Here is a 23654-nt window from a genome sequence, read left to right as displayed (position 1 = left end):
ATAAAAAAAAGTTTCTCTAATTTCTCTTTTATAACAGTCTGTAATGTCATCAAAGTGCTGTCTGATTCTTTTCACGGACCCGTGGAGTTGTATTGCCAATTTTGGTCCAACCCTCGAATCAAAATCAGACATGTCTCTGTGATTTTCCAGGGGACCACTAGGAAAAATCATGGACACATGAATGGCTCCAAAGACTATTACAAGTACGAGTGCTATCTGTGAAAATACGTACATGAAAAACAAACGTCTGAATGAAGCCTTAGGCCTTTGTCTCCTGTCGTGTAAGACATAATGTGGGTATAAAACACTGGAGGCCGAAAATCAGAAGACAGCACAGACCATGTACTTATGTGTATTGCGCCCCTTTTGTGGCGGTCATCTCGTTGATGCCACCTTATCCATGTTTATATGAATTACTTTAATAGTGGCTGATACATTTTTATTTTGAGACTATGTAGATATTTAGGGCCCAAATAACTGAACAGTTTATAGCATGCAAATGTTGCAAAAGGTTTGCGCAAATAATTGTCTGCAAATCGAGATTCTGGTTTTGAGTCATCTGGAAAGGCTCGTTAGAGGGCTGATTTTGAATTGCTAATTAATGAAGAATTACTAATTGTGATAGGTGGCACTAGAGTTCTAGTCCTCTTCCTCTCTGAATAGACAATTCCCCTAATTTTTAGTCTTTTAAAAATCCGCAGTATGGTTTTATAGCTGTGGGCCCTTTTCATTTAGCGCTAACTTTTATGGTCTTTACCAAGGGGACGATGTTCACAGGATAATAATGCAGAGCAGCCTAAACAATGAGAAAAAGATACATCTCACATCATAGGATTCGCATGTAGTTTGGATGCAATCAGTGGCAGGAAAAGGTAGAAAATTCAGCTTCAAGACCTTCAATAATAAAGAAAATATTACAAAAAAAAAAAAAGTTTGTGAAGATGGATTTTCTACCTAGAGAAGCGTAAAGACAAGCTCCCGGAGAATCCTGTAAGTTACGCCCCATTGATAAAAACAACAAAAATTTGCATTAGATAAAAAGGCCCATAGCTCTGGAACCTTATGGTGGGTTTAAAAAAAAGAGCAAAATCTGACCACTTTTGAAGCAGTGACAGGTCCTCTTTAAGGAAAGTGTATAGCCTAATTTAGAAAAGTAAAACAGCCAAAAATAGTCTAAAGTCTCGCCCTGTTACCTGTTGTGGCTGCCGGTCGCCTTTTCTCTGGGGTTGGTAGAGAAGCCATGTATACAACACAGGATCGACATTCAGAGCTAATCCTTGTATATTCGCCAGCAGCACGGCTCCTACAAAAAAAAGGTACAATTTTCATTAAAAAAATTCATAACATTTATTAACATCAACACTAGTTAGATGAATATTTAGGGTTTAGAAGAATTGGTCCGTAAAACGAGACATTCGAAAATACCCATCTGTCAGATTTACTGCAACTTTCTGCAGAGATTCTTGCCCGAACAAAAGTTATAGGACAGTTTTACAAAGATAATTGTGAATTAGGGCTACAATTTGCACCACAAAATGGTGGACATGCCTTGAGTCAGATTTATTATGTGATTTAGATGCTTTTTGAGCCTCGCTACACAAGGAGGTGTCTCTTACTGAAAATTGTGCATCGCTATTATAGTATAAAAAATGAGTCTAAATTCAGTTAATCAAGAAGTGGCATACAATTAGACAAGAGTGTCTGAAGTTTGAGTCACTGTAATAAATTTGGCATGGTTATAAATTTGGTCTAAAGCAAGAGAAATGAGGAAACACTGGTCAGCAGTTCTAAGCTGCCTAAATGAAGAAAGAAAGGGTTACATTCATCATTTGCATTTATTTCATTCACTTTTCTTGTTTATGCCTTGTGGTATTCATTGACCTTTTTATGCCAAATTCTTCAAAATGGCGCACTTGGTTCTCAACCATTCCAAAAAATCCTAAATGCTATACTTTTGTCTTTAATCCTAAAAAGGTCGAATGTTTTACTAAAAAGTTGCAAAATTCAAGCAAAGACAGTGAAAATCACTCCAGAGGTAAGTAGAGTACATTTGTGCAAAAAAAATTAAAAAAAAAAATAAATTTTGAGACTTTTTTAAAAGATGTAACTGATGAATCAGCCAAAAAAATCATCTGCAAACCCAAAACCCTGCCCGCAATGGAGAATATATAAAACACACTAAACAGGGAAAAAACATATAAAATAGACTAAAACATAAATAAATAAAAGAAGAATACGGCACAAATGAAAAACAGGTGAAGAACAGCAAGAACAGCACATAAAGCACAAATTCAACAATGAATAAGGCCCAAAGTTCTAGTAAATGTGCCACCAAAGATAACCTATCAGGAGGACATTAGAGCTGGAAACTAATATCATGTACTGTACTGTACAGGCACTTTTATGCTGATTAAAGCCATATACCTTGATTGCAGAAATGAGAAATCCAGGCCTCAAATCGCATTCAAATTAGTGGCAAGTGCTTTTGGGTGGGACTAAGCTCTTCCATCTCTCCACCCTACCTCCCCTATTCCCCAGCCAACGCATGCCTCCTGTGTCTGACTGACAAGTCACTCTTGTCTCAGTAACCTGCCTCCACTGGCCAAGATCTTGGACAAGGGGCAACAGTGTCGGTGCAAGATCCTTATGAGGTCACTAGACCCAGTGGATCAATCTGTGCATGAGCCGCCCTATCTGGGGAAACGAGTGGTGTGAGAGCTAGCTGCAGTGATGAATTGTCGGCGTCAGGTCAGGGGTGGCAGGTAGGAAACAAGGAGGCAGACACAGGAGGCAGGACAAAGGAAGGAAGTGCAAGGTCCCACCCTGAAGCACTTGCAGCTCATTTACATATACGGTAATTTGAAAGCTGGATTTCTTAGAAACCGCAAAATGGATATCTACAATCAAGGTATGGATTTAATCGTCAGGAATGCGCCTGTACAAACAAGATATTAGATTCAGAAATAAAACAGTCATAACTTCCCTTTAAAGGGGATGTCCAATTTTAGACCCTATGACAACATAATTAGCCATAAAATGAGAAATGGCTGCTCAAAAGTAGCTACAAGCACTCCAGCATACATATATAAATACTTTATCACACCAGTGCTGTCACATTAACAGGTATCATGTTTATGTAGACATGCATTGTTATATAGTGCCATCATATGTGGCAGCACGGTGGCTCAGTGGTTAGCAATGTTGCTTTGCAGCTCTGGGGTCCTGGGTTCAAATCACAAGGAAAACATCTGCAAGGAGTTTGTATGGGTTTCCTCTGGGTTCTCAGATCTCCTCCCACACTCCAAAGAAAATGAGCGACAGTGATGATATTGTCTATAAAGCACTGAAAAATATCATCTCGCTACATAAGAAACGCATAATTAAAAAAATCATATTCCGCAGCACTTTACAGACAGACAATCATCGTTGTTCCCATTGGGGCTCACAATCTACATCTCCTATCAGTATGTCTTTGAATTGTAGGAGGAACCCGGAGGAAATCCACGCAAACATAGACTCCTTACATAGGATGTACTTGATGGGATTCGAACCCAGGGCCCCAGTGCTGCAAAACAGTGTAAACACCTTAATAAAAAAATAGTATAGTGTGTCCTTTTGATCTCCATCCTCAGTCCACAACGTTCTCTGCGATGATGGAGAGTATATACTGTAATTTACTGAACAGCGATACAAGAAGAAATTAACAGCTCCAAGCTATCCGGCTGTCCTACAGCAATTGGAGCCTCATGTGGAGTAAATATTTGGGTACAGCCACAGAGTTTATTTTTGGAGTGGAGGGTTATTATTATGCCTAATGTTCTCCTCCATTGTTGCTAATTCTATTGCACCAGATGATTATATACAAATTGCATGGGGTCTGCTCACAATGACAGGTATCATATCCGCGACTGACTTATACACAAAGTAAATATTCCTAAACAGTAAATAATCTGAAGACACTTGTGACCCGTGGAACTTGTTTTAGCACAGGCATTTTCCATATACATCTTAAATAAAACCCCAGCCCTAACGCTGCGCTCACAGACTTTGCCTACGTTTAACATTCAGTATCAAAGTAAAATGAGCTCCCAGAAGTCATAACTTGGGTTTTAAAAAAAAAAGTTGTAGGGGCTTTAGTTTTTTTTCTTTTTACACATTTTTTTTTTACTTGCTGCACAAATGCAAAAGGTCATGTTTTAGGCTATGTGCACACGTTCAGGTTTTTTCGCGTTTTTTCAAGCTAAAAACGCTATAAAAACTCATTAAAAACGCAAGCATTATGCATTCTATCATTTAGAATGCATTCTGCATGTTTTGTGCACGTGGATGCGTTTTTTTCCCCGAAAAAACGCATCGCGGTAAAAAAATGAGCATGTTCATTAATTTTGCGGATTTTCTGCGTTTTTCCCGCAATTGTATGCATCTGGGAAAAAACGCACAAAAAACGCGTCAAAAACGCGCCAAAAAATGAGAAAAATACGCATGCAGATTTCTGGCAGAAATGTCCGTTTTTTTGTCAGGAAAATTTCTGCAAGAAATCCTGACGTGTGCACATACCCTTACTGTGCCAGCAAAGTGAATGAGATTTCTGAAATCACCTGTACATACTACTCATTTGTTCCTCCCAGTTTTGCAGCAGTTTCATATGTGCAGAATGTCAATTCTTTCAGAGTTCTTGCAGTTTTTCACCCATTCAAATAAATAGGGAAAAATGATTAAAAAAAAGTTGAAAAACTGTGTACTTTAAAGGGAATCTTTCTAGCCAAAAATCGTATATGAGCTGCGGCCACCACCATTAGGGGCTTATCTATAATATTCTGTAATGCTGTAGATAAGCCCCCCAATGTAACCTGAAAGATAAGAAAAACAGGTTATATTATCTGCAAAGAGTTTGTATGTTCTCTCTGTGTTTGCGTGGGTTTCCTCCGGGTTCTCCGGTTTCCTCCCACATTCCAAAGACATACTGATAGGGAATTTAGATTGTGAGCCCCATCAGGGACAGCGATGATAATGTGTGGAAACTGTAAAGCGCTGCGGAATATGTCAGCGCTATATAAAAAAAGATTATTATTATTATATTATTATTATATTATACTCATATGATGACATCCTCTTCTTTGCTTCCTGCCGCGGCTCCTGCGCAGGCGGGAGGAAAAATCAGAGAGGCCCGGCGCCTGCGCACTGCAGTACTTTGCTCTGCCCCCAACAGGGCAGACAAAGTACGCCTGCGCCGGAGACACGGCAGGAAGACAATAAGAGAACGTCATCGTATAAAGCTAGGAGGCGCCGGACACGGACCGCGACTCCCATCGGACCCGAAACGAACCAGGACCACCCCTGGGTGAGTATAATCTAACCTGTTTTTCTTACCTTTCAGGATACATCGGGAGCCCCTGATGCCGGTGGCCTTAGCTCATATATGATTTTTGGGGTGACAGATTCCCTTTAAGCAGTGTTTTTCCTGACAAAAGGCATGTTTTTTGTGCAAAAATCAATTTATCAAATCTGTCTAGACGTTTTTAACAAGACCACTGAAAATTTTGCTAAATTTTTCAAGTTCTGTGCCGTTTGCTGCTTACTGCTTCATCACTGTTGAGACCAATTTGCAGCAGCAGTTAAGAGTTGTAGGAGGTCGACCCCAGCTGCAACCTATAAGTAAAATCCAGCAGGGCGTAGATCAGAGGAGGCACGAAATTCTTACGGAAGGTAATGCTTACTTTGTTAACCAGCAGCAATGACTTCTTTAGCAATGGCTGCTGCACCTTCTGATTTCCTTACAGGCCACTACCTTACGTATCTCTTCTAGAGCTGTGAGTTACTGGAGAGGGGTCACCAGCTCAGACCCCTTAACTGCAGAATAAAAGTACAGTAAAGGGCACGGCATGTCCATACGTTACACAGATCGCTTGTGGATTTCAATAAAGTCAGTAAAGCAATATTTCTGTAAAGGTGCTGAAAAGTAATTGAATAGATGTTGCCCTGAGGGTCTCATCGGTGGCCTACTGCCAAGAGCGGCATACCATGTGGCCTCAATGAGGCCAGTGAGATGGGAGGGGATGCGCCCTACCACCTGATGATGGAACAGACAGCCACCACGGCTCCACCATTCAGCCTGTGTGCTTGAGTCTCGGCACAGAATAAGGCATCATATCACAAGATTGTGCCAGCTGAATGGAGCCTTCATACCCGCACAGCGAATTAGGGAAATGAGGTAAGTGAGCAATTTTTTCATTTTGTCAATCAGTACTTGTGTTGGAGGGCAATGTGTTACCTCAATGTGTATGGGGGAAGCCGTAGGGACTTCATATTATGGATGGGTATGTACTGAGGGGCATCATTGTGGGTTTTTGTTTTTTGTTGGGGGGGGCATTAACGTGCGTGAGGGGTATGCACTGAGGTGGCATCACAATGTGTGAGGTTCACTGAGGGGGCATTAGTTGTACTGGGGTCACTGTGTGTTGGGGGCACTATGGAAGTATCACACTGTCACTGTATGGGGAGGGGCACCGTGGGGGCATCATATTATAATGGGATCATTGAGGTAGCATCATACAGTGCTTATAGGGGATACTGTTAGGCAAACTGTGAGGGAGAATTCACTGTGGGTGCATTAGATTGTGTTGGGGTTACTCTGGGCATCATACTATGTGGGGAGGTGCACTGTACAGACATTATATTCTGCTGGGATCACTGAGGGGCATCATACTGTTCGTATGGGGGATACTGTCAGGGCAAATTGTGTTGGAGAATTCACTGTGGGGTTTAATACTGTATTTAGGGGCATGATATTTTAAGGTGGTCATGAAATATCAGTTGAGTAAAGCTGTAAGGTACTTCAATAGAGGCACTGGTCTGTATGCACTAACAATACTTATCCCTCTCCCGATCTAAGAGATGGAAAGAATGCCCTTCTGTGACTACGCCTATCATAGGGCCCCACGATTTCTATGGATGCCCCGGGGCCTAATCATTCATTTTCAACCAGTATTGTTTTCTTAAGCATTCAAGTAAGTCAGCGACTTGAAATAAAATCTATATTTGTTCCAATGATGTGCTCCACTCAGCTGCTTTACTAACAAATGTGCATTTTAGAGCATTTGACATGGGAATGCATGCTAAAACCAGCTTTTGATTTTTCCCACGCAGATTTAATATTTGCAGAATATATCAAGGCTGTGTGCGAGTGAAATTTCCATACATGATGTTCAACAGGTGACCATATAAGCTCACAAGTGGCGAGCAAGGGCTCTACAGACGAAGGTGGGAGATGCAAAGCTTCACCCTGACATTGCCAATGCAAATATTTTCATTCGACAATTCTTGATTAAATTCTGGATGCTGGCCGGCTTCGGCTTCCTACAAAATATTAATCTTTAGCAAACTCAAGCAAGCTGAGGGAATGCTCTGGGATATATTTTATAATGATTCCCATATTGCGCGCCTGACAACCTCTCTTCACAAGATCTCACAACATGCCAGATATAAAATGAACACAAACTGATTCATGTCTGTTCCCCACATAAGATATACAATACACATGTACATCATCATCCATACATTGCTATAAATTATACATATGTTGTATAATAAATGTATGGCAAGCTCTATACCAGCTATCTACATCCAAGCCATTACAGCAAACTACGGCCACTTTTACACGAGCAGATGAGCTGCCGAGAGGATGTCAATTAAAGGGATGCCACTCGTACATGTAGTAATTATTGTGCCGAGTCTTTACTGTAGGCAGCACATCCCTGTTTGCACTAAGGGGTGTACGATCGAAAATTGATGATTTTTAAGCACGTATATAAAAGATTTCCAATCAGTGTTCAATTGTCAACAATCTGATCCCTTGGAAATTTTACACGGGCAATAATAGGGAACAGGTGCTCCATTTAAAGGGATTGAGCATTACTTCTACTTATGTTAAAAACACTTTGGGACAGTTTTTAATCTACCATCCCTAGCTCTTTCTTCAATCAATGGCTGCTGCCGGAGGAAGCAGAGAGCCCGGAGGAAGCCGAGAGATCGGTGGGGGACACTGGAAGCAGTACGGATGAGCGGTAGGAGCAAAGAGGGTGAGTAAGTGGATTTTTTTCATTTTAGCACTACAATAAGTCAATTTTTATACGAAGAACAAATAGTGGACAACCCCTTTAACTTTACAATAGGAATTTCTGGAAGGACATTTTCTAGTTAACTAACCAGAGGTGGAATGGTGGATTTCAACACATTTGAGAGGACATACAAGCTGTAGTGCTGAATAAGTAGTGGAGTTGGCAGGAGTAAGGTTTAAGCATGACAAAAAGTTGTCTCTGCAAACAGAATAGATGCGAACATCAATTACAAAGACAAATCACCCAAAAACAAACAAACAAAAAGTATTATAGAGCAAAATGAAAATATCGTCTAAATATCGATTATGTTTTATGCATTCTGGTAAATCCCAGCGTTAACGTGCCAAACAAAAAAGATAGGAATCTTGCCAACTATGTCACTGACCCCCATGGCTTGCTGGCTCTTTATTACTTTCTTCCACACTTGCCAAAACTGTCACAGACTGAAAAAGAAGCCCAATAGCCAACAAGATCAGCAATTCAGAAGAGGCCAGAGCAGGAATGTTTTAGATTAAGAATTCTATGAACGTCACTGCAAATACACGTCCAAACTTTACGCTATTTGTGCTTTATACATTATGTGCAGACACGCCACATTCCTGGCACCACCAGCAAATACCTTTATTGTCTCAATTGTTGCTTGAATCACATCATACTTTAAGCCCTCATACATATTAGACTAAAGTCTGTGAGCCCACCGATATCGCCGGAATGGGCCAACATTCTAAGTTGTTTGGGGGCTTCCAATTTCACCTCCGAAAGATAATGTTGAAGGAGAGAAGGATCCAGCTTGGTGAATTTTAGCCGCCATTCATTTTGTTACACTTCGATAAAATCTGCGGAGAACTCTCGCGGAGAACACAGCTTAGCCTGGCCAAGGGTTCCTGTGTATGGAGGAGTTGGGAGATTGTTTGGCCAACTGCTATCGAATAGGTATGGGGGAATCCTTTTTACGTAAGGGTATGTACCCACAAAGTATTTCTGCTGTGCACCCGCAGAATAAATTGCGCAGATGTAAAAGTAGTGTGGCTGTAAAATCCCCCACAAATTCACGGTATACATTGATTCCAAATCCACAGCACGTCTTTCTATTTTACTTTTTCTTTGAATGCTCCTCAACAGATTTTGGCTTACAAATACGGATGTAAAATACTGTGCATGTGAATGAGGCCAAAAAATAAGCAATTTACTAAATGACTTCCTTTATCTAGTTATCCAAGTCATCCTTTTCAATGTTTATAGCTCGTAAGAAAGTCAGTGGCCACCACTGTTGCCTCGGCGTGGTGGCTGGACATGGGCTTTTTCCTATAGATGCTGGCTGGGAGTGCATATTGCAGAAAATGTGAGACCCACAAGCCATCTAGTGGTGCCCTCCTAATCAAAGAAGATGAGAATAACCCCTTAATATTACCATATTAAACATTAACGGGTAAAGCACGCTATACACATATGGCAAAGATTTACGGGCGGTTTTCCATATCTGTTATGCCTCTATTGTAATGTTTTGGGGAAATTCAGGTAAAACTTGTTTTCTAAAAAATGGTCTGTGAAATGACAGTGTTTTGGCAAAGTTTTGCTGAGCAGTTTTTGCTCCCAGATAAATATGTTGTCTTTCTGCTGACAAGCTGTCAGTGTGCCAGAACAATTACTTCAACATGTGTGCATTTCAGGGCTTTATGTCGAGAGAGACGACAAAAGAGAGAGGAGAAAGTCTATGCGGTGCAGAGGTGTAAATTCTACTGTACATAGTCTATATAAGACTAGAGGTGCCGTATACAATTAACTAAACGATGATTGGTGAAATCTTCATATAACGATAAAGAACTGCACAAAATGGTTCTCTAAAATGTAGAAACTTATGTTCTATCCTAACAATAGGCCTTCAATGCTTCTCATCGCTCGGTCCCATGCCAAATAGAAAAGGGGCAGAAAAATGTCAGTGATTTATGCATATTTTATTTATTTTTCTTTTGCCGTTTCATACGTTTCAAAATTTCTTTTAATAAAATCAAATCTAAGAAATAAAAGATCCATAGGAGAAAACTTGAAAACTAAAATAATTCACTTAAAACATGGCTGCATCACATTGTCATCTCTAAGATACTTTAATAACAGTGACGGGTGCAATTTTGAAAACAACATTTTGATGTGCCACATTAGAAGCTGGAAATGTTTTCTTCCATATGACCTTGTCTGAACCGACTCAGCCATTTAGCTAACCATAGTAAGTCAATTTACAAAACCCATCAGCCCTGATTCATTCCAAACACGCAGAGTCCTGTTTCCAAAAAATTAGAAGGTAGTACCACAAATTTTCTAGGCACGTGATTAGCTCCATAGTGTACATATGAAAGAACCAGTAAAAACTCTAATAAACAGAACCGCTTTCTCATTTTTTAATTTATTTAAACTGAATACCTCCCCCATTTGTGCTGCTCCAGTAAATATAGAAAATGAATACTAGTTTTACATGAAACAAAATTAAAAAAAAAAAAAATTCCCCTTGGTTCTCAAAATCTCTGCCTGATGGGCATGTGATTGATATCCAGGTGCACGGCTCTGTTATACAAGCTCAGGGGTGTAACTGTAATAGGTGCAGGGGTTAGCAAAACACCCGAGCTTGGAGCTCAAAAGGTCCCTTTGGTCAACTTGAAAAGACTATTACTATTAAAGACCTATGGTATTGGCGGACCTGATGAAGATTTAGCATTGGGACCCACGTGTTTCGAGATACTCTACTGCACATTATGGAACGAGTCCTGCACCGGTTTGTACATCAAATGACCCGGACAAGTTTTTATGTACTAGGAGTAAATAATGAAGCATCCTTTTAAAAGTCAGCAAAAAATATCTTTAAAAAAAGAGGAGTGAAGGAAATATATTAAGCAACTGAATGACTATTCATTATGAAGTCAATTACTTTTTTGTTAGGAGTTAATACCTTTCCTGGAATATAAATATTTTGCACACTCAGCGAGTCTCTAGTGGCCAAGCTCCATGGAAACAAACTGTACACTATGTAAGACAAAAGCTTTCACAGGAGGAGAATGAAAACAGATAGAAAAAAAAACAAGTCAATTAAAAACTTTCTTATTTTCATGCTACTAACTCAAGCAATTTAATACCATGAGACTATACTATTCAGGGTGACAGAGTCGAGCAATTACTGCCCAAGCTTTGGTCATATCATAGCAAATAATTTGATTATTCTAGGTTATTAGAAGCAAAGAACTGGTATATACGTCCATGAAGCTCCTAAATAGTGTAATTCTTTATAACCTCCTTGGAACACAGTGGGACTGAGTAACACAGTGCAGTGATAGATTTCCTTGGAGAACAAGTGTGCGTTCATGTCAGATTAGTGAAGACAGAATGTGCTAGCAACTCTTTGAAAAACAGAAAAGATCCAAGGCTATCTCACATTGCCATAAATCCTAGGCAGGAACAAGATGACTCAAGGTTCTTGTTCCAACCATGAAACGTAAGAAATTGTCCTTCTATTTATCTATAGAACGGGGGATTAAAATAAAAAAATGTTTATACACGGCTATAAAAGATGGTCGGCAATGAAAACGTGCATGCTTCCTGTTACACAGGACTCTGTTCATCCTTCAGGTATGTGGCAGGACAACCAGTAAGTGCCCTAACATTTATTTTGGACACATAACAGACACAAGAATTTATAAAAAGATGCACTTCTTGAAGGTGGGAGCTACGCATATACACATCCATGAATAAATCCCTCCAACGCGGAAACACAAATGTTTGATTTTGACTTTTTCTACTAAGTAATTTTATTTCATAGTTGGAGGCTGAAGCAAGTGCACAGGAGGAATGTTTTGGAAAAATAAATGCACAAATCTAGGCGATTTTATGTCTACTTCCTAAATCCGTATTTGCTTTCCTGTTGTATTAACGGGCAGGGACACTGATAAAAGAAAAGCAGTGCAACTATCATGTAGGCTTGGATAAAGTCACTGATTAACATTTGTACCTGTCTGTATGTATTACTCAGCTAGATTCACATCTCCCAACTGTCCCAGATTTGGCCAGAGACATCCAAATTTGGGTAGCTGTCCTGCAAGGGTGAGGCTATATCCTGACTTCAACTGAATCGGTGTCCTCAGAACATAGATATGGTTAAATAGAAGATGTTTTGTGGGTGTGAGGGGCTCTGGAGGGGCATCATACTGTGTAAGGGGAATTGTGTGGGCATCATACAGTGTGATGGGGATTGCAGTGGCATCATACTGTGTAAGTGGGACAGCTGGGCATTATTCTCTGTAGGAGTGCTGTGAGGGCCACTGTTTGAGCATTATACTGTGTGCGGATCTGTGAGGGCATCATACTGTGTGTGGGGAATGTACTGTGCAAGTGTCTGGATGCAAGGAACAGCGATCATGAGACAGGAACAGCCAGGGGTAGATATAATTCTATCTATATACAGCAGTAAGTTTAAACAGCGTAAGAAACTATGTAAATCAACAGTATAAGGACTAACAAAAAGTTTAGACTAGCCAAGAAAGTCTTTCACTATTTAACATTATTGTTCTTTTCAGAAAGGTTGTGCGCCCAGTCACGGTAGTGACCATGTAAGTTCTCACTGAAGCACTGGCCCTAGTGGGGGTCTCCGGGTTTTCCCGCTGGGCTGCTAGTCACTTTCTGACAGTCAATCAAAGCCAACTGATCCTCCCAAGCACCAACCGCCCCCTCCCAACCTGTAATCCTAGTCCAGACAGCCCAGGTACCGTAGATGATAGCTGGAAGTGATGGCCCTGTTCACTCCCGCTGTCTCTCTGTAATCGCAGACGTGCCTCTCCTGTTGCAGCTCCTCCCGGCTCTACTTGGTTTGACAGTCGTTGGAGAGGACTAGGCCTCGGCTCTTGACAAGCGACATTGGACCTCAAAGGCTGGACCAGCGCAGGGAGCAGTTCCTGGCTCTGACCAGCGTAGGCTGTAGTTGGAGATCTCCTGTGGGGAATCCGGACCTTGCCAGGTGGTGACTGGCACCTGGGTGGTGAAGACTACCCACTGACGGCTGTCACGATGGTCTCAGTGGTGTCTCTGGAGCATGTCTGTTCCGCTCTCTTCCCTGACACCAAATCTCCTTGTGGCTTTTATATCAGGGAAGTCCTTCCTGTGGGTCACCTGATCCAGTCCAGCACACAAAGTCGCTCCACCTGCAAATTTTCCAGCACAATTTGGTTCCGTTTGATTTTAGGTGACCAGCCTCTCCTCATTAATGGAACATTCTGCATCAGTTCTCGAGAGATATCACTGCTTCTTATTACACAGGCATCATACTTTGTGTGGGGCATCATACTGTGTGGACATAATACTGTGTGTGTAGGGTGCTGTGTGGAAAATGTGTGTATGTGGAGGACATCATAATGCGTATATGTAGGAGAGACTGAGGAGTCATCACACTATGAAAGTGGGGCCCTGAAAGTGGTACTGTACAGTGTGTGAATACTAATGGGCTTCACTAGGAACAATATTTTTTGTGTGGGTGCACAAGGACTGGGCAGGTTAAAAATTGCCGCAGTGTGCTGGCGTGCCACGGTGTCTGTCCCTCTTTCCTGTATTTTAAAAATGGGAGGTATGTAGATTCATGAGCTGCATATCAGAAGAGAGTGAGAATGCTAAAGAGACTATGGGCTCCGGACTATCCCTTTCATAGTTAGCATGCTCCCCTGATGAAGACAATTACAGGATATCCTTCTGCTGTGCCCCCCATTATCAGATGTAAACTATTTGTAAACCTAGCAGCAGGTACTCCGTTTTACTCCTGTGTTACCACTGAGGAAATTAAATATTATCCATCTCCCATGCACATTGGTACTCTGTCCTCTCCCACACACGGCATAATATTCAGCTGTTTTTGGAGTGATTGGGTGGGGATTGGGTGAGCTCAGAACCTGCCCCGCTCACCAATTTGCCAACATGGAAAGTGTCTACAAAATATACAAAAATTATTTAAAGTTTACTCTTTAAAGAACATATTTGTCAATTATATCCTAGCATAGGAATTAGCATCTTTTGTCAGGTATATACATTTGACGGGGGTCATGGTCTTAAAGGATGCCACCATGGGACCACATGGCAAGAAAAAAAAATGAGATGGTACCGTTTCTCGAGGGGAGAATATATTAAATATGTGAAGCAGGTCATTACCCTGGAAAAGGATGTATATCAGAAAAGAGGGAAGATGGTCCAGTATGATAAATTGTGGACGCCTTGGCTGGAACTAGGTTAGGGGGAGGTTAAGGGAAGTAAGGCCTGAGGAGGGTTCGCCTATATAATAATGGTTTATATGTTCATAATGGAAGTCACTACATATGGATAATGTATATAATGTTACAAGACATGTTAAGAGAAGAGCGAGAGCTGTCTAAAAGGGAAGGGGAGGGGTGGGGAAGGGGGGTTAATGGTGGGGAAAATGAAAATATATGTCTTAATGTCAAATGTTTTATTGGAATTTTATACTTAATAAAACATATTTGAGTTAAAAAAAAGATGGGTACCGTTTCTATTACTAAACATTAAAGCAGATCTGTCCCTGAATTTCTCATTACAAATGTTACTGAATAAATCTCTTTGACCCGATGAGGCTGGTATACTTGCTTTGAAACATCCATGTTAGAATGGCTTAATGATCCAGATATTAAAAGGGCACCAGCCTCATGTAGTCCAAGAGTAATATATGCTAATGTATGCAGTTTGTATAATGAAATCTTGAGACTGATTGGCTTTGGAGTCATATCTTTGCTTGAGCACTCAGCAGGCTCTGATGGCCACCAGATCTGTTCCCCAAAAACATATCCAATCTTATCGTCTCCCCAACATAAATGATGGCACTCACCTACCCCTGTTCAATAGAATTACCATGCACTTTCTGCTTCTGCCATTTTAACTGTTCACATAAAAAATAAAAAAAAAGTTTGGTTCCAGCTTAGGTCTTCGACCAGAATTAGTAACTCATCTGAAAGCCAGAATGACAATAATACCGTACATTGTATGCAGATTACTAACACATGCATCAGTGACAAATGAGTCTAAATCAGAAAACTATTAACTACAAGCATCAATCACACAGCGTTACCAGACGCTGCCAACAGTCAGGGTGAGAGCTTTATAAATGATTTTCCCAATCATTTTAGATTTATTAAGCACTAATCCAGTGCCCAGAATAACAATCAGTACACACAGAACACCGCTGTGCGGAATCCGAGGTATTGTTAAAGGAAAGAATCTGCAAGGGAACAAAATCTAAGTTTAGATTTCATCAGACTCATTAACTCCCCTTCCTACCCAACCGTACTGAAATAAAATGGTGAGTCACTATGGGAGCAGCTATACTGGCCGACCGCAGCTGTTAAATAACCGCAGATTGGCTACTTGGAAGCCGAACGGCGTTCGTTTAATAGCCGACCACACTTCGCAGAACAATTCTTACTATGATCACTATGTGAGCGCAAAATGTCATTGTTCTCGGCAGCACTTGTCCTGTTTACACAAGACCATGTGCTGCCGAGTGAGAATCAGCCAATGCAAATGCACTTTTAGTGCAAAAAAGATGTTGTTCTAGGGCATATCATTAACACAAAACTGAAAATAAAGATAAAACAACCACAAGATGGATATCATCAACAAAGGTATCATCTTGATCAGTATAACGGTGCCGACCTGACACTGTCTGTAGGTTACTGTGCACAATCCTGCTGACAGGTTCCTTTTAAGAACAGGTAAAAGGAAGACCATCTGGCTATCTAAAGTGTAGGGTGGGGGGTGTCTTCTAATCTGAGAAAGATTGGGCACTTGGAATTCATATGTCCCGTCATTTTGTTCTCCCCTCTTCCCAGGAAAAACAGATGGCTGAACCTTCTTGTATAGTGGAGAATCGGAAGAGATAGCTGTTGGCAGCAGATCGAAGATCAGTACCTGTGTATACACTACGACTGTGGGCTGCAACCTCTGCATAAAAGGGCTATTTTCCATTCTTGAATGGCTTTTGACACCACAAGTTGCAAAAAAAAAACTGCACCAAATATTTGGCATACTTGAAAATACACCGGGGAGACTGGAGTGAAATTGAGCAACTTTTTAAATAGTTGCAATTGACAAATTACTACATTATACTCACAAAGCGGGAGGGGGGTACATAAAAAATATATTTAAAAACAGGTGAAATAGAATAATGAATTTAGTGCAAACAAAAAATAGGAGCAAAAGACACAAAACTAAACAAAAAACAGGTGCAATGCAAAGAAGAAACTGGGCCTATGTGACCATATCCTAACAACTCTTCAGGTGTTTCTGCTAGAAAAAAACAAAACACTCCAAATTTGATATTGGTATCAAATGAAGAAGAAAAAAACACTCTATACATGAAAACCACAATAAACACTATGCAATAAAAAAGATGCTGAAAATGAAATGTTTTTGAAGCATTTTTTTCACATGGCTTTTTCAGGCAGAAATCCGAAAACTTGGTTGTGCAAGAGAAAAAAGTAAGCTGAACACGCAAGTATTAACAGGATCTGCCTACCATCTCAAGTGGAGGCCTGACGAAGACTACCCTCTGAATGCAAATGTTGTAGGGAAAAAAGGGATTGCACCCATGGGATTTCAACATGCACAATCACTTTGTTTTCATGGGAGATTACTGAGTGCAAATGGTGTCCGGGAGCGGCTTCTTTTCCTTCCTCCGCTGAAATAAGAATGCATACTCAGTCAAGTGTGAATGTTTATGGTGGCATTGAGAGAAAAGTAACAAATAGCTAATGGATGTGACTAGCCAAACTAAAAGAAAGATTTCTATTCCCGAGTCCTAACTCCTAATGGCTGCATAGTCACACAGAAGACGCTCTCGCACTGTATGCAGCCCAATTAGGATGTCAAGTCATGTAAGACCCATCATAAAACTCATGACTATGACTACTTTAGCAGAAGGCGAACATGGTAGTTTTTTTAGTGTGAAAACCCTGAGAAAAATGGATGTTTAAGTGGAAGCAGCTTTTTCTTCTGGATGAAGCATTCCAGGAAAAAGAAAATGTAAAAGACTAACAGAAATCACTTTAACCTTTGCTGCTTTCTGGCGAATCTATCAGTGTTTGTTCTTCACAACATTACTATATAAACTCTCAGCGAAGAGCTAATAGCAGCCGAATGGCCTCTGCTGAGCGCCAAGCACAGTCTGCACAATCAAGGAAAGAGGGAGTTCTTCCATCATGATTGGGGTTAGACACATGTCAGTGCTCACACACACTCAATCCTTCCATAGCTAAAGGGAATCTGACATTAGACACTTCTAATGAAGTGCAGCATGCTAATGTGCAACTGCCCCTATTGAGCACATTCCTGGGCTCCTGATCACTTCGTCATTAAGAGCGTGCATCATGTGCTAATTATGAGATTGGCAGCGAGGCATCATGTGCTTGTCTCTGCAAATCCTTTTGGCATACAAGTGCCATGTGTGCACAATCTTTTTGGCCAACCATAACTAACATATGGTAGACGTTATGAACGAATATTCAGGATAGATATATATATATATATATATATATATATATATATATATATATATATATATACGCGGTGTTCTTGTACGAGAAAATCAGTCTGAGTTTCCGTAGTGTTTTATTCTGTAAAGGTTCCAACAGGGATTGGTCAGTGTGACCATTTTTACCATCAGAGTTTGGGAAGAGTCTCATCAGGTTTCTCCTTGTGAAGAGTGACAACACAGGCCTGGCATGCCAGTATGGAAATAAGGCGTTTAGGTCTCCTCATACTTGAATGCCTAGCCTAGCTTGTCACTCTCCACGAGGAGAAATCTCACCCCTTACATCTCAGTATTCGCTTCTCACCTAGCCAAATCAGATCTCATACTTTTCACTGATGAAGGGAAATACCACAAAACACTGTCTGCAAATTGAGACTCTGGTTTGGCTTTTATCCTAAGTCATATTGCAAGGCTCGTTACAGGGTCAGTATTGACTTGCAAGATTGCTACTTCCAATAGGAGACACTACAATTCAAGACCTCTTCCTCTCTGATGAGACAATTTGCACATCAGTTTTTTCTCGAATGAGAAACAAACAAGAAAAGGAAAATGATTCTATCTTTTCCTATGGCATCTGAATGTAGTCTGACTTTTTCACTGACTCACAGACTTGCATTTGATTCAAAGTCAAAAGTAAGAAAAGGTTGAATTCTAGAGATTTTTTTGAGGTACGAGTGATCGAATGTAAGGGGTGAATGAATTATCTGAATCAAATATGATAACAAGACAGTGGGCATGTTACTGGGGAGTAATGGTTCAACCACACACAGAGATGGCAATATTAGGCATAGGTAAGTTAGGGGATGGAGGAAACACAAGGAGGTCAGTTTTTTACACATTCCATTTTAGATTAGAGGGAGGACATAATGTTAGAGACAGCGGAAAGACAGTGACTGGTATTTTGTAGCAATAAAGGGTTGATGTCAGGAGACGAGGTATATAATTGGGAGTCAAGAGCATAAAGATGGAACTGAAAACCGAATCTACTGATTGTTTGTCCAATAGGGGCAATATATAAGGAGAAGAGGAGGGCACCTAGAACTAAGCCCTGAGGAAGACTTAGAGGAAGAGGAGCGTAAGAGGAGCCAGCAAATAGTATCATGAAAGATGGGTCAGAGAGGTAGGAGAAAAACCAAGAGAGCAGTATCCTTGAGCCCGATGGAATTGAACATAGTGGGGAAGAGCTGGTGATTCACAGTGTTGAATGCTGCAGAGAGATCCAGAAGAATCAGCATGGAGTAGGGAACATTAGATTTAGTTGTTGGCTGGTCATTAGAGACTTTAGTTAGGGCTGTTTCAGTAAAGTGTAAAAAGTGGAAATCAGATTGAAAAGGATCAAGAAAAGCGTTAACCGAGAGACAGAGGATCACATGGGAGTGGACCAAGCAATTCCAGGAGTTTATAGATGAAGGGAAGATCAGAGACAGGTCTAGCAGAACAGTTCTGGTTGGGGGATGTTTTTTTAAGTATTGGATGTATGCTGGTGTGTTTAAAGGAGTAGGGAAAGATACCAGATAAGAGAGAGAGAGAAATTAAATATTTCAGTTAGGTGAGTGGTGACATCTGGGGAAAGGGGCAGAAGGAGATGTGAGGGAATAGTCACTGATGCAGGAAGTAGGGTAAGAAGATGGGAGGAACATGGTAACTTCTTCCGTGACTGGTTCAAAGACAGAAAGTGAGCAAGATGCAGTGCAAGAGGGAAGAAAAAGCATAATATTAGGGAATTGTTAAAAAAAAATTCCTGTCTGATGTGATCAATTTTTTCTTTGGAATAATTGTCCAGATCGTCAGTGCTGAGATTGATGCACTCTTGGACTGAGGAGAAAATAAAAAGTGTCAAATACTCTTTTAGGATCGTTGGATAAAAAGGTGATGAGTGTGGTGAGATAGGCTTCTTTGGAAAGGTGAAGGGCAGATTAGCATGTTGTAAGTATAAACTTACAATGGATGAAATCTTCCGTCAGATTGGATTTTCTCCACAAAGATTAGGCGCACCTGGAGCACTGCTGTAGAAGACATATCTGCAGCATGTGCCAGGGTTGTCACCATCTTTGCCAAGATGTTCTATGTGTAGAAGGTGCAGCTTCATCCAGGACAGTTTGCAGTGTTTTATTATAATGTTTAAAAACGGAGTCAGGACATGAGAGGGAGAAGATTGGGGCCAATGATGACCGCAAATTCTTCATAAGTTTCAGGGTATTATTGGCAGGTATATTCCTATACGTGTTATAAGTGGGGGTGTCCTGAGCAGGGTAATAGTTCTTGACAGAGAATGAAAGAAGGTTGAGGTCAGAGAGTGGGAGAGGGGAGTTAGTAAAATCATTTACGGAGCAAAGCTAGGAGAAGATCAGGTACAGCGCATATTCGCGTCTACCCTTCCTTTGCGATTGTCCTGGAGCAATGGAATTCAGAGATCCAGGAGCGGTGCAGGAGGAACCTCCACGTGATGGTGAATCTAACTGCTAAAGGCAAGTATAAAAGTACCCAAGCCAATATACCAACATATAGGGCACACAGAAAGCATAGATGGGGATTCTCTGCTAACCCGGATGAAGACTCATTCTAGAAAACTATGGATTACATGGTTAGCTGTTGACTAAACTAGCCAGCAAGGAAAAAAAAATGGCAAGCAAGACTTGATCTGCAAATATCAGCAGGTCAACTTGCTGTTTTCTATGTAAAGTAAAATTAAGGGAATTTAATGCAGGGTTTAGACATGACAACAGTGGCCGTTAATCAATCTCTGATTGGGATTTATTCAATGGTTGTTCAATAACAATTCTGTGCGCACAGATTTTATCGGCAGCACATCCAGTTTACAGAGGACAATGTGCTGCCAAGAATGATGTTAATAATAATCTTTATTTATATAGCGCCAACATATTCCGAAGCGCTTTACAGTTTAACAGCTTCAAACACAACAGTCATAAGTAACAATGTTAACAATGCAATAATTAAGGCAACACAAGACGACCCTGCTCCTGAGAGCTTACAATCTACAATGAGGTGGGGAGATACAAAGTACAGGTGTGTATTTACAATGATGTATTTACAATGATGGTCCAGCCATCTTCAGGGGGTGGGGGATAGATGGAAGTAGTGAATGGGCTACACACACACAAAATAACTGATTAGGGAACGTGATAGGCTGTTACAAAATCAAAGGACGAACTAGCGTTTTGCATGTTTCGACATGCCAAGTCAGAAAGACCGTTGCTACGAATGTTCCTTCCCCAATCATTGCCCTGTATAAATGGGACCTAACGTATCGTCTTTGTGAGACATCTTCATAAACATTCACTAGGCAGTTTGAACGATATGTAGAGTCCAGCATTCCAAAATATTGACTTCAGCCTATATAGGAAACAGGCTGCTGTTCTTGATCTTTTTTTAAACATTAGAGAACAACAGTGTCCCTAAAAGATGGAGCTTGAATGCCTACATTTATATCAAATGTGATTACCCCCGACAGGTTCATTATTGACAATATAGGTAGATGACATAACCACGATCTGTAATATAGAATATGTCGCTGCTGTGGTTAAATCCATGCATTCTTTCTGTAAGGCATTAAACTTCACCAAACCGCCACAAATGTGCATCTGTTTTGCATCTACATGTTCCTTTGTCTAGTGTGCCAATACTGGAACAATATCTTCATAGAACTGTAATAACACCACTGAAAACATTATCTGTATCATATATTCCAGTATCCTCTATTATTAGAGACTGTTGGCAGAAAAAGCAAAGTACAGCTCATGTGACTGTACGTATGGGATGTAAATGCGGTCCCTCTCCCCTCCATTGTGAGCACACTTCATAGAATACAGAAAACTAAACAGAACCCTACAGCCATGTTATCACACAAATATAGAAACGGCATATACAGATTTCCTAACTCACTCCTTTTATGAGTAAGGGTATGTGTCCACATTCAGGATTGCATCAGGATTTGGTCAGGATTTTTCATCAGTATTTGTAAGCCAAAACCAGGAGTGGGTGATAAATGCAGAAGTGGTGCATATGTTTCTATTATACTTTTCCTCTAATTGTTCCACTCCTGGTTTTGGCTTACAAATACTGATGTAAAATACTGACCAAATCCTGATGCAATCCAGAATGTGGACACATACCCTTAAAGTGAATAAAATAGTAGGAAACAGTGACAAAAATAAATATCTAAACTCTCACTATCGTCCATTGAGCAACACAAAATTCGTCAACTTTTATAATGTAAATGGTGACAACTTAGAGTCGGTATATTGATAACCATTTACTTAGCAAATTTTCTGAATGCAGGTAGGAAAAAGCTTATGTATTTTGAGGATGATGCAACATTGCGCAAAAATCTGTTGACAAGTCATGGAAATAAAAGATTAGTTTAACCTCTTCATTACCCGGTGAATTTCTGTTTTCATTTTTTTTCCTCTTTTATTCCAAGAGCTATCTTTTTTTTCCCGCCACATAGCAACATGAGGGCTTGTTTTATGCTAGATGTTTTGGGACTTTTGAACAACAACATTAATTTTACCGTATAGTGTACTAGAAAATAAGAAAAAAAATTCCAAGTGCGCTAAAATTGCAAAAAAAAGTGTAATTCCACAATTGTTTTTGTATCTTGTTCACTATATGGTAAAACTGACCGGGCAATATGACTCAAGTACCAGAAACCAAACCTACATAGTTTTTTTCTATTTAGGTGAAATTGGTTTTTGTACATTTGTAAAAAAAAAAGTTGTTTTTTGTCACCTTTTTCAGAGACCAGAAACGTTTTCATTTTTCGGGATCTGGGGTTGAGTCGAGACTTATTTTTTACACTCTGAGCTGATATTTTTATTGATAAAAATGGGGGCTGGTACCATGTTTTGATCACCGTTAATTGCATTTTATTGCAGTATCGTGGCGGCCCAAAAAAATTGTAATTATGGCATTTAGATTTTTTTCCTTGTTACGCCATTTACTGATCAAATTCATTTATTTTATATTTTGAAAGATCAGACATTTCTGAAGCAGCAAATCAAAATGCAAGTGCTTCTCACTAAATTAGAATATTGTCATAAAGTTAATTTATTTCAGTTCTTCAATATATTGTCAAAAGGAAGATCAGAGACACCAGACTCAACAATGCAGACGAGCTGAAGGCTGCTATCAAAGCTACCTGGGGCTTCCATAACACCTCAGCAGTGCCACAGGCTGATCTCCTCCGTGCCACACCACATTAATGCAGTAATTGATGCAATATCAATACTGATATTGACCAAGTATTGAGTGCAGTTACTGAACATACATTTCAGTAGGCCAACATTTCGGATTTTAAAATCATTTTTTCAAGCTGGTGTTATAAAGTATTCTAATTTACTGAGATAATGACTTTTCAGTTTTCATTGGCTGTAAGCCATAATCATCAACATTAACAGAAATAAACACTTGAAATAGAGCACTGTTTGTAATGACCGTATATAATAAAGGAGTTTCACTTTTTGTATTGAAGAACTGAAACAACTTAACTTTTTGATGATATTCTAATTTAGTGAGAAGCACCTGTATGTATGTATGTATGTATGTATGTATGTATGTATGTATGTATGTATGTATGTATGTATATATATATATATATATATATAGATGAAAAAAAGAAAGACAGCACAAAAAAAATATAGAAAAAAAAGGGCTTTAATGCCTGAACGGCGTGGCGACGTTTCGGATATCTTTATCCTTTTTCAAGCTTGAAAAAGGATAAAGATATCCGAAACGTTGCCACGCCGTTCAGGCATTAAAGCCCTTTTTTTTCTATATTTTTTTTGTGCTGTCTTTCTTTTTTTCATCTATTACCAAAGACCATTTCAACAGTGGTTGGGAAGACGCTGCACTACAGTTTGGTAATATAAGATGCTGTTCCAATTTTGAACTATATATATATATATATATATATATATATATATATATATATATATATATATATATATATACTGGTT

General features: G+C 39.9%; 1 protein-coding gene across 6 annotated transcripts in view; it reads right to left on the bottom strand.

Moving 5' to 3' along the window:
- VPS13B (vacuolar protein sorting 13 homolog B) overlaps positions 1 to 23654 on the bottom strand; it is a 1111190-nt gene that overhangs the window by 604443 nt on the left and 483093 nt on the right. For 5 of the 6 annotated variants that reach the window (XM_077270879.1, XM_077270877.1, XM_077270878.1 and 2 more), the window contains exon 20: positions 1194 to 1303. In XM_077270879.1, the coding sequence (XP_077126994.1) occupies positions 1194 to 1303 (110 nt within the window). Of the gene's footprint in view, positions 1 to 1193; positions 1304 to 13150; positions 13298 to 23654 lie in introns of those variants that run through there. The other variant, XM_077270882.1, reaches the window with a different exon arrangement.

Source organism: Ranitomeya variabilis, chromosome 6 (genome assembly GCF_051348905.1).
Source record: "Ranitomeya variabilis isolate aRanVar5 chromosome 6, aRanVar5.hap1, whole genome shotgun sequence".
Lineage (NCBI taxonomy): Eukaryota > Metazoa > Chordata > Amphibia > Anura > Dendrobatidae > Ranitomeya > Ranitomeya variabilis.
The sequence above is the reverse complement of the archived record's forward strand: the minus strand, read 5'-3'. Positions and strand labels throughout refer to the sequence as shown.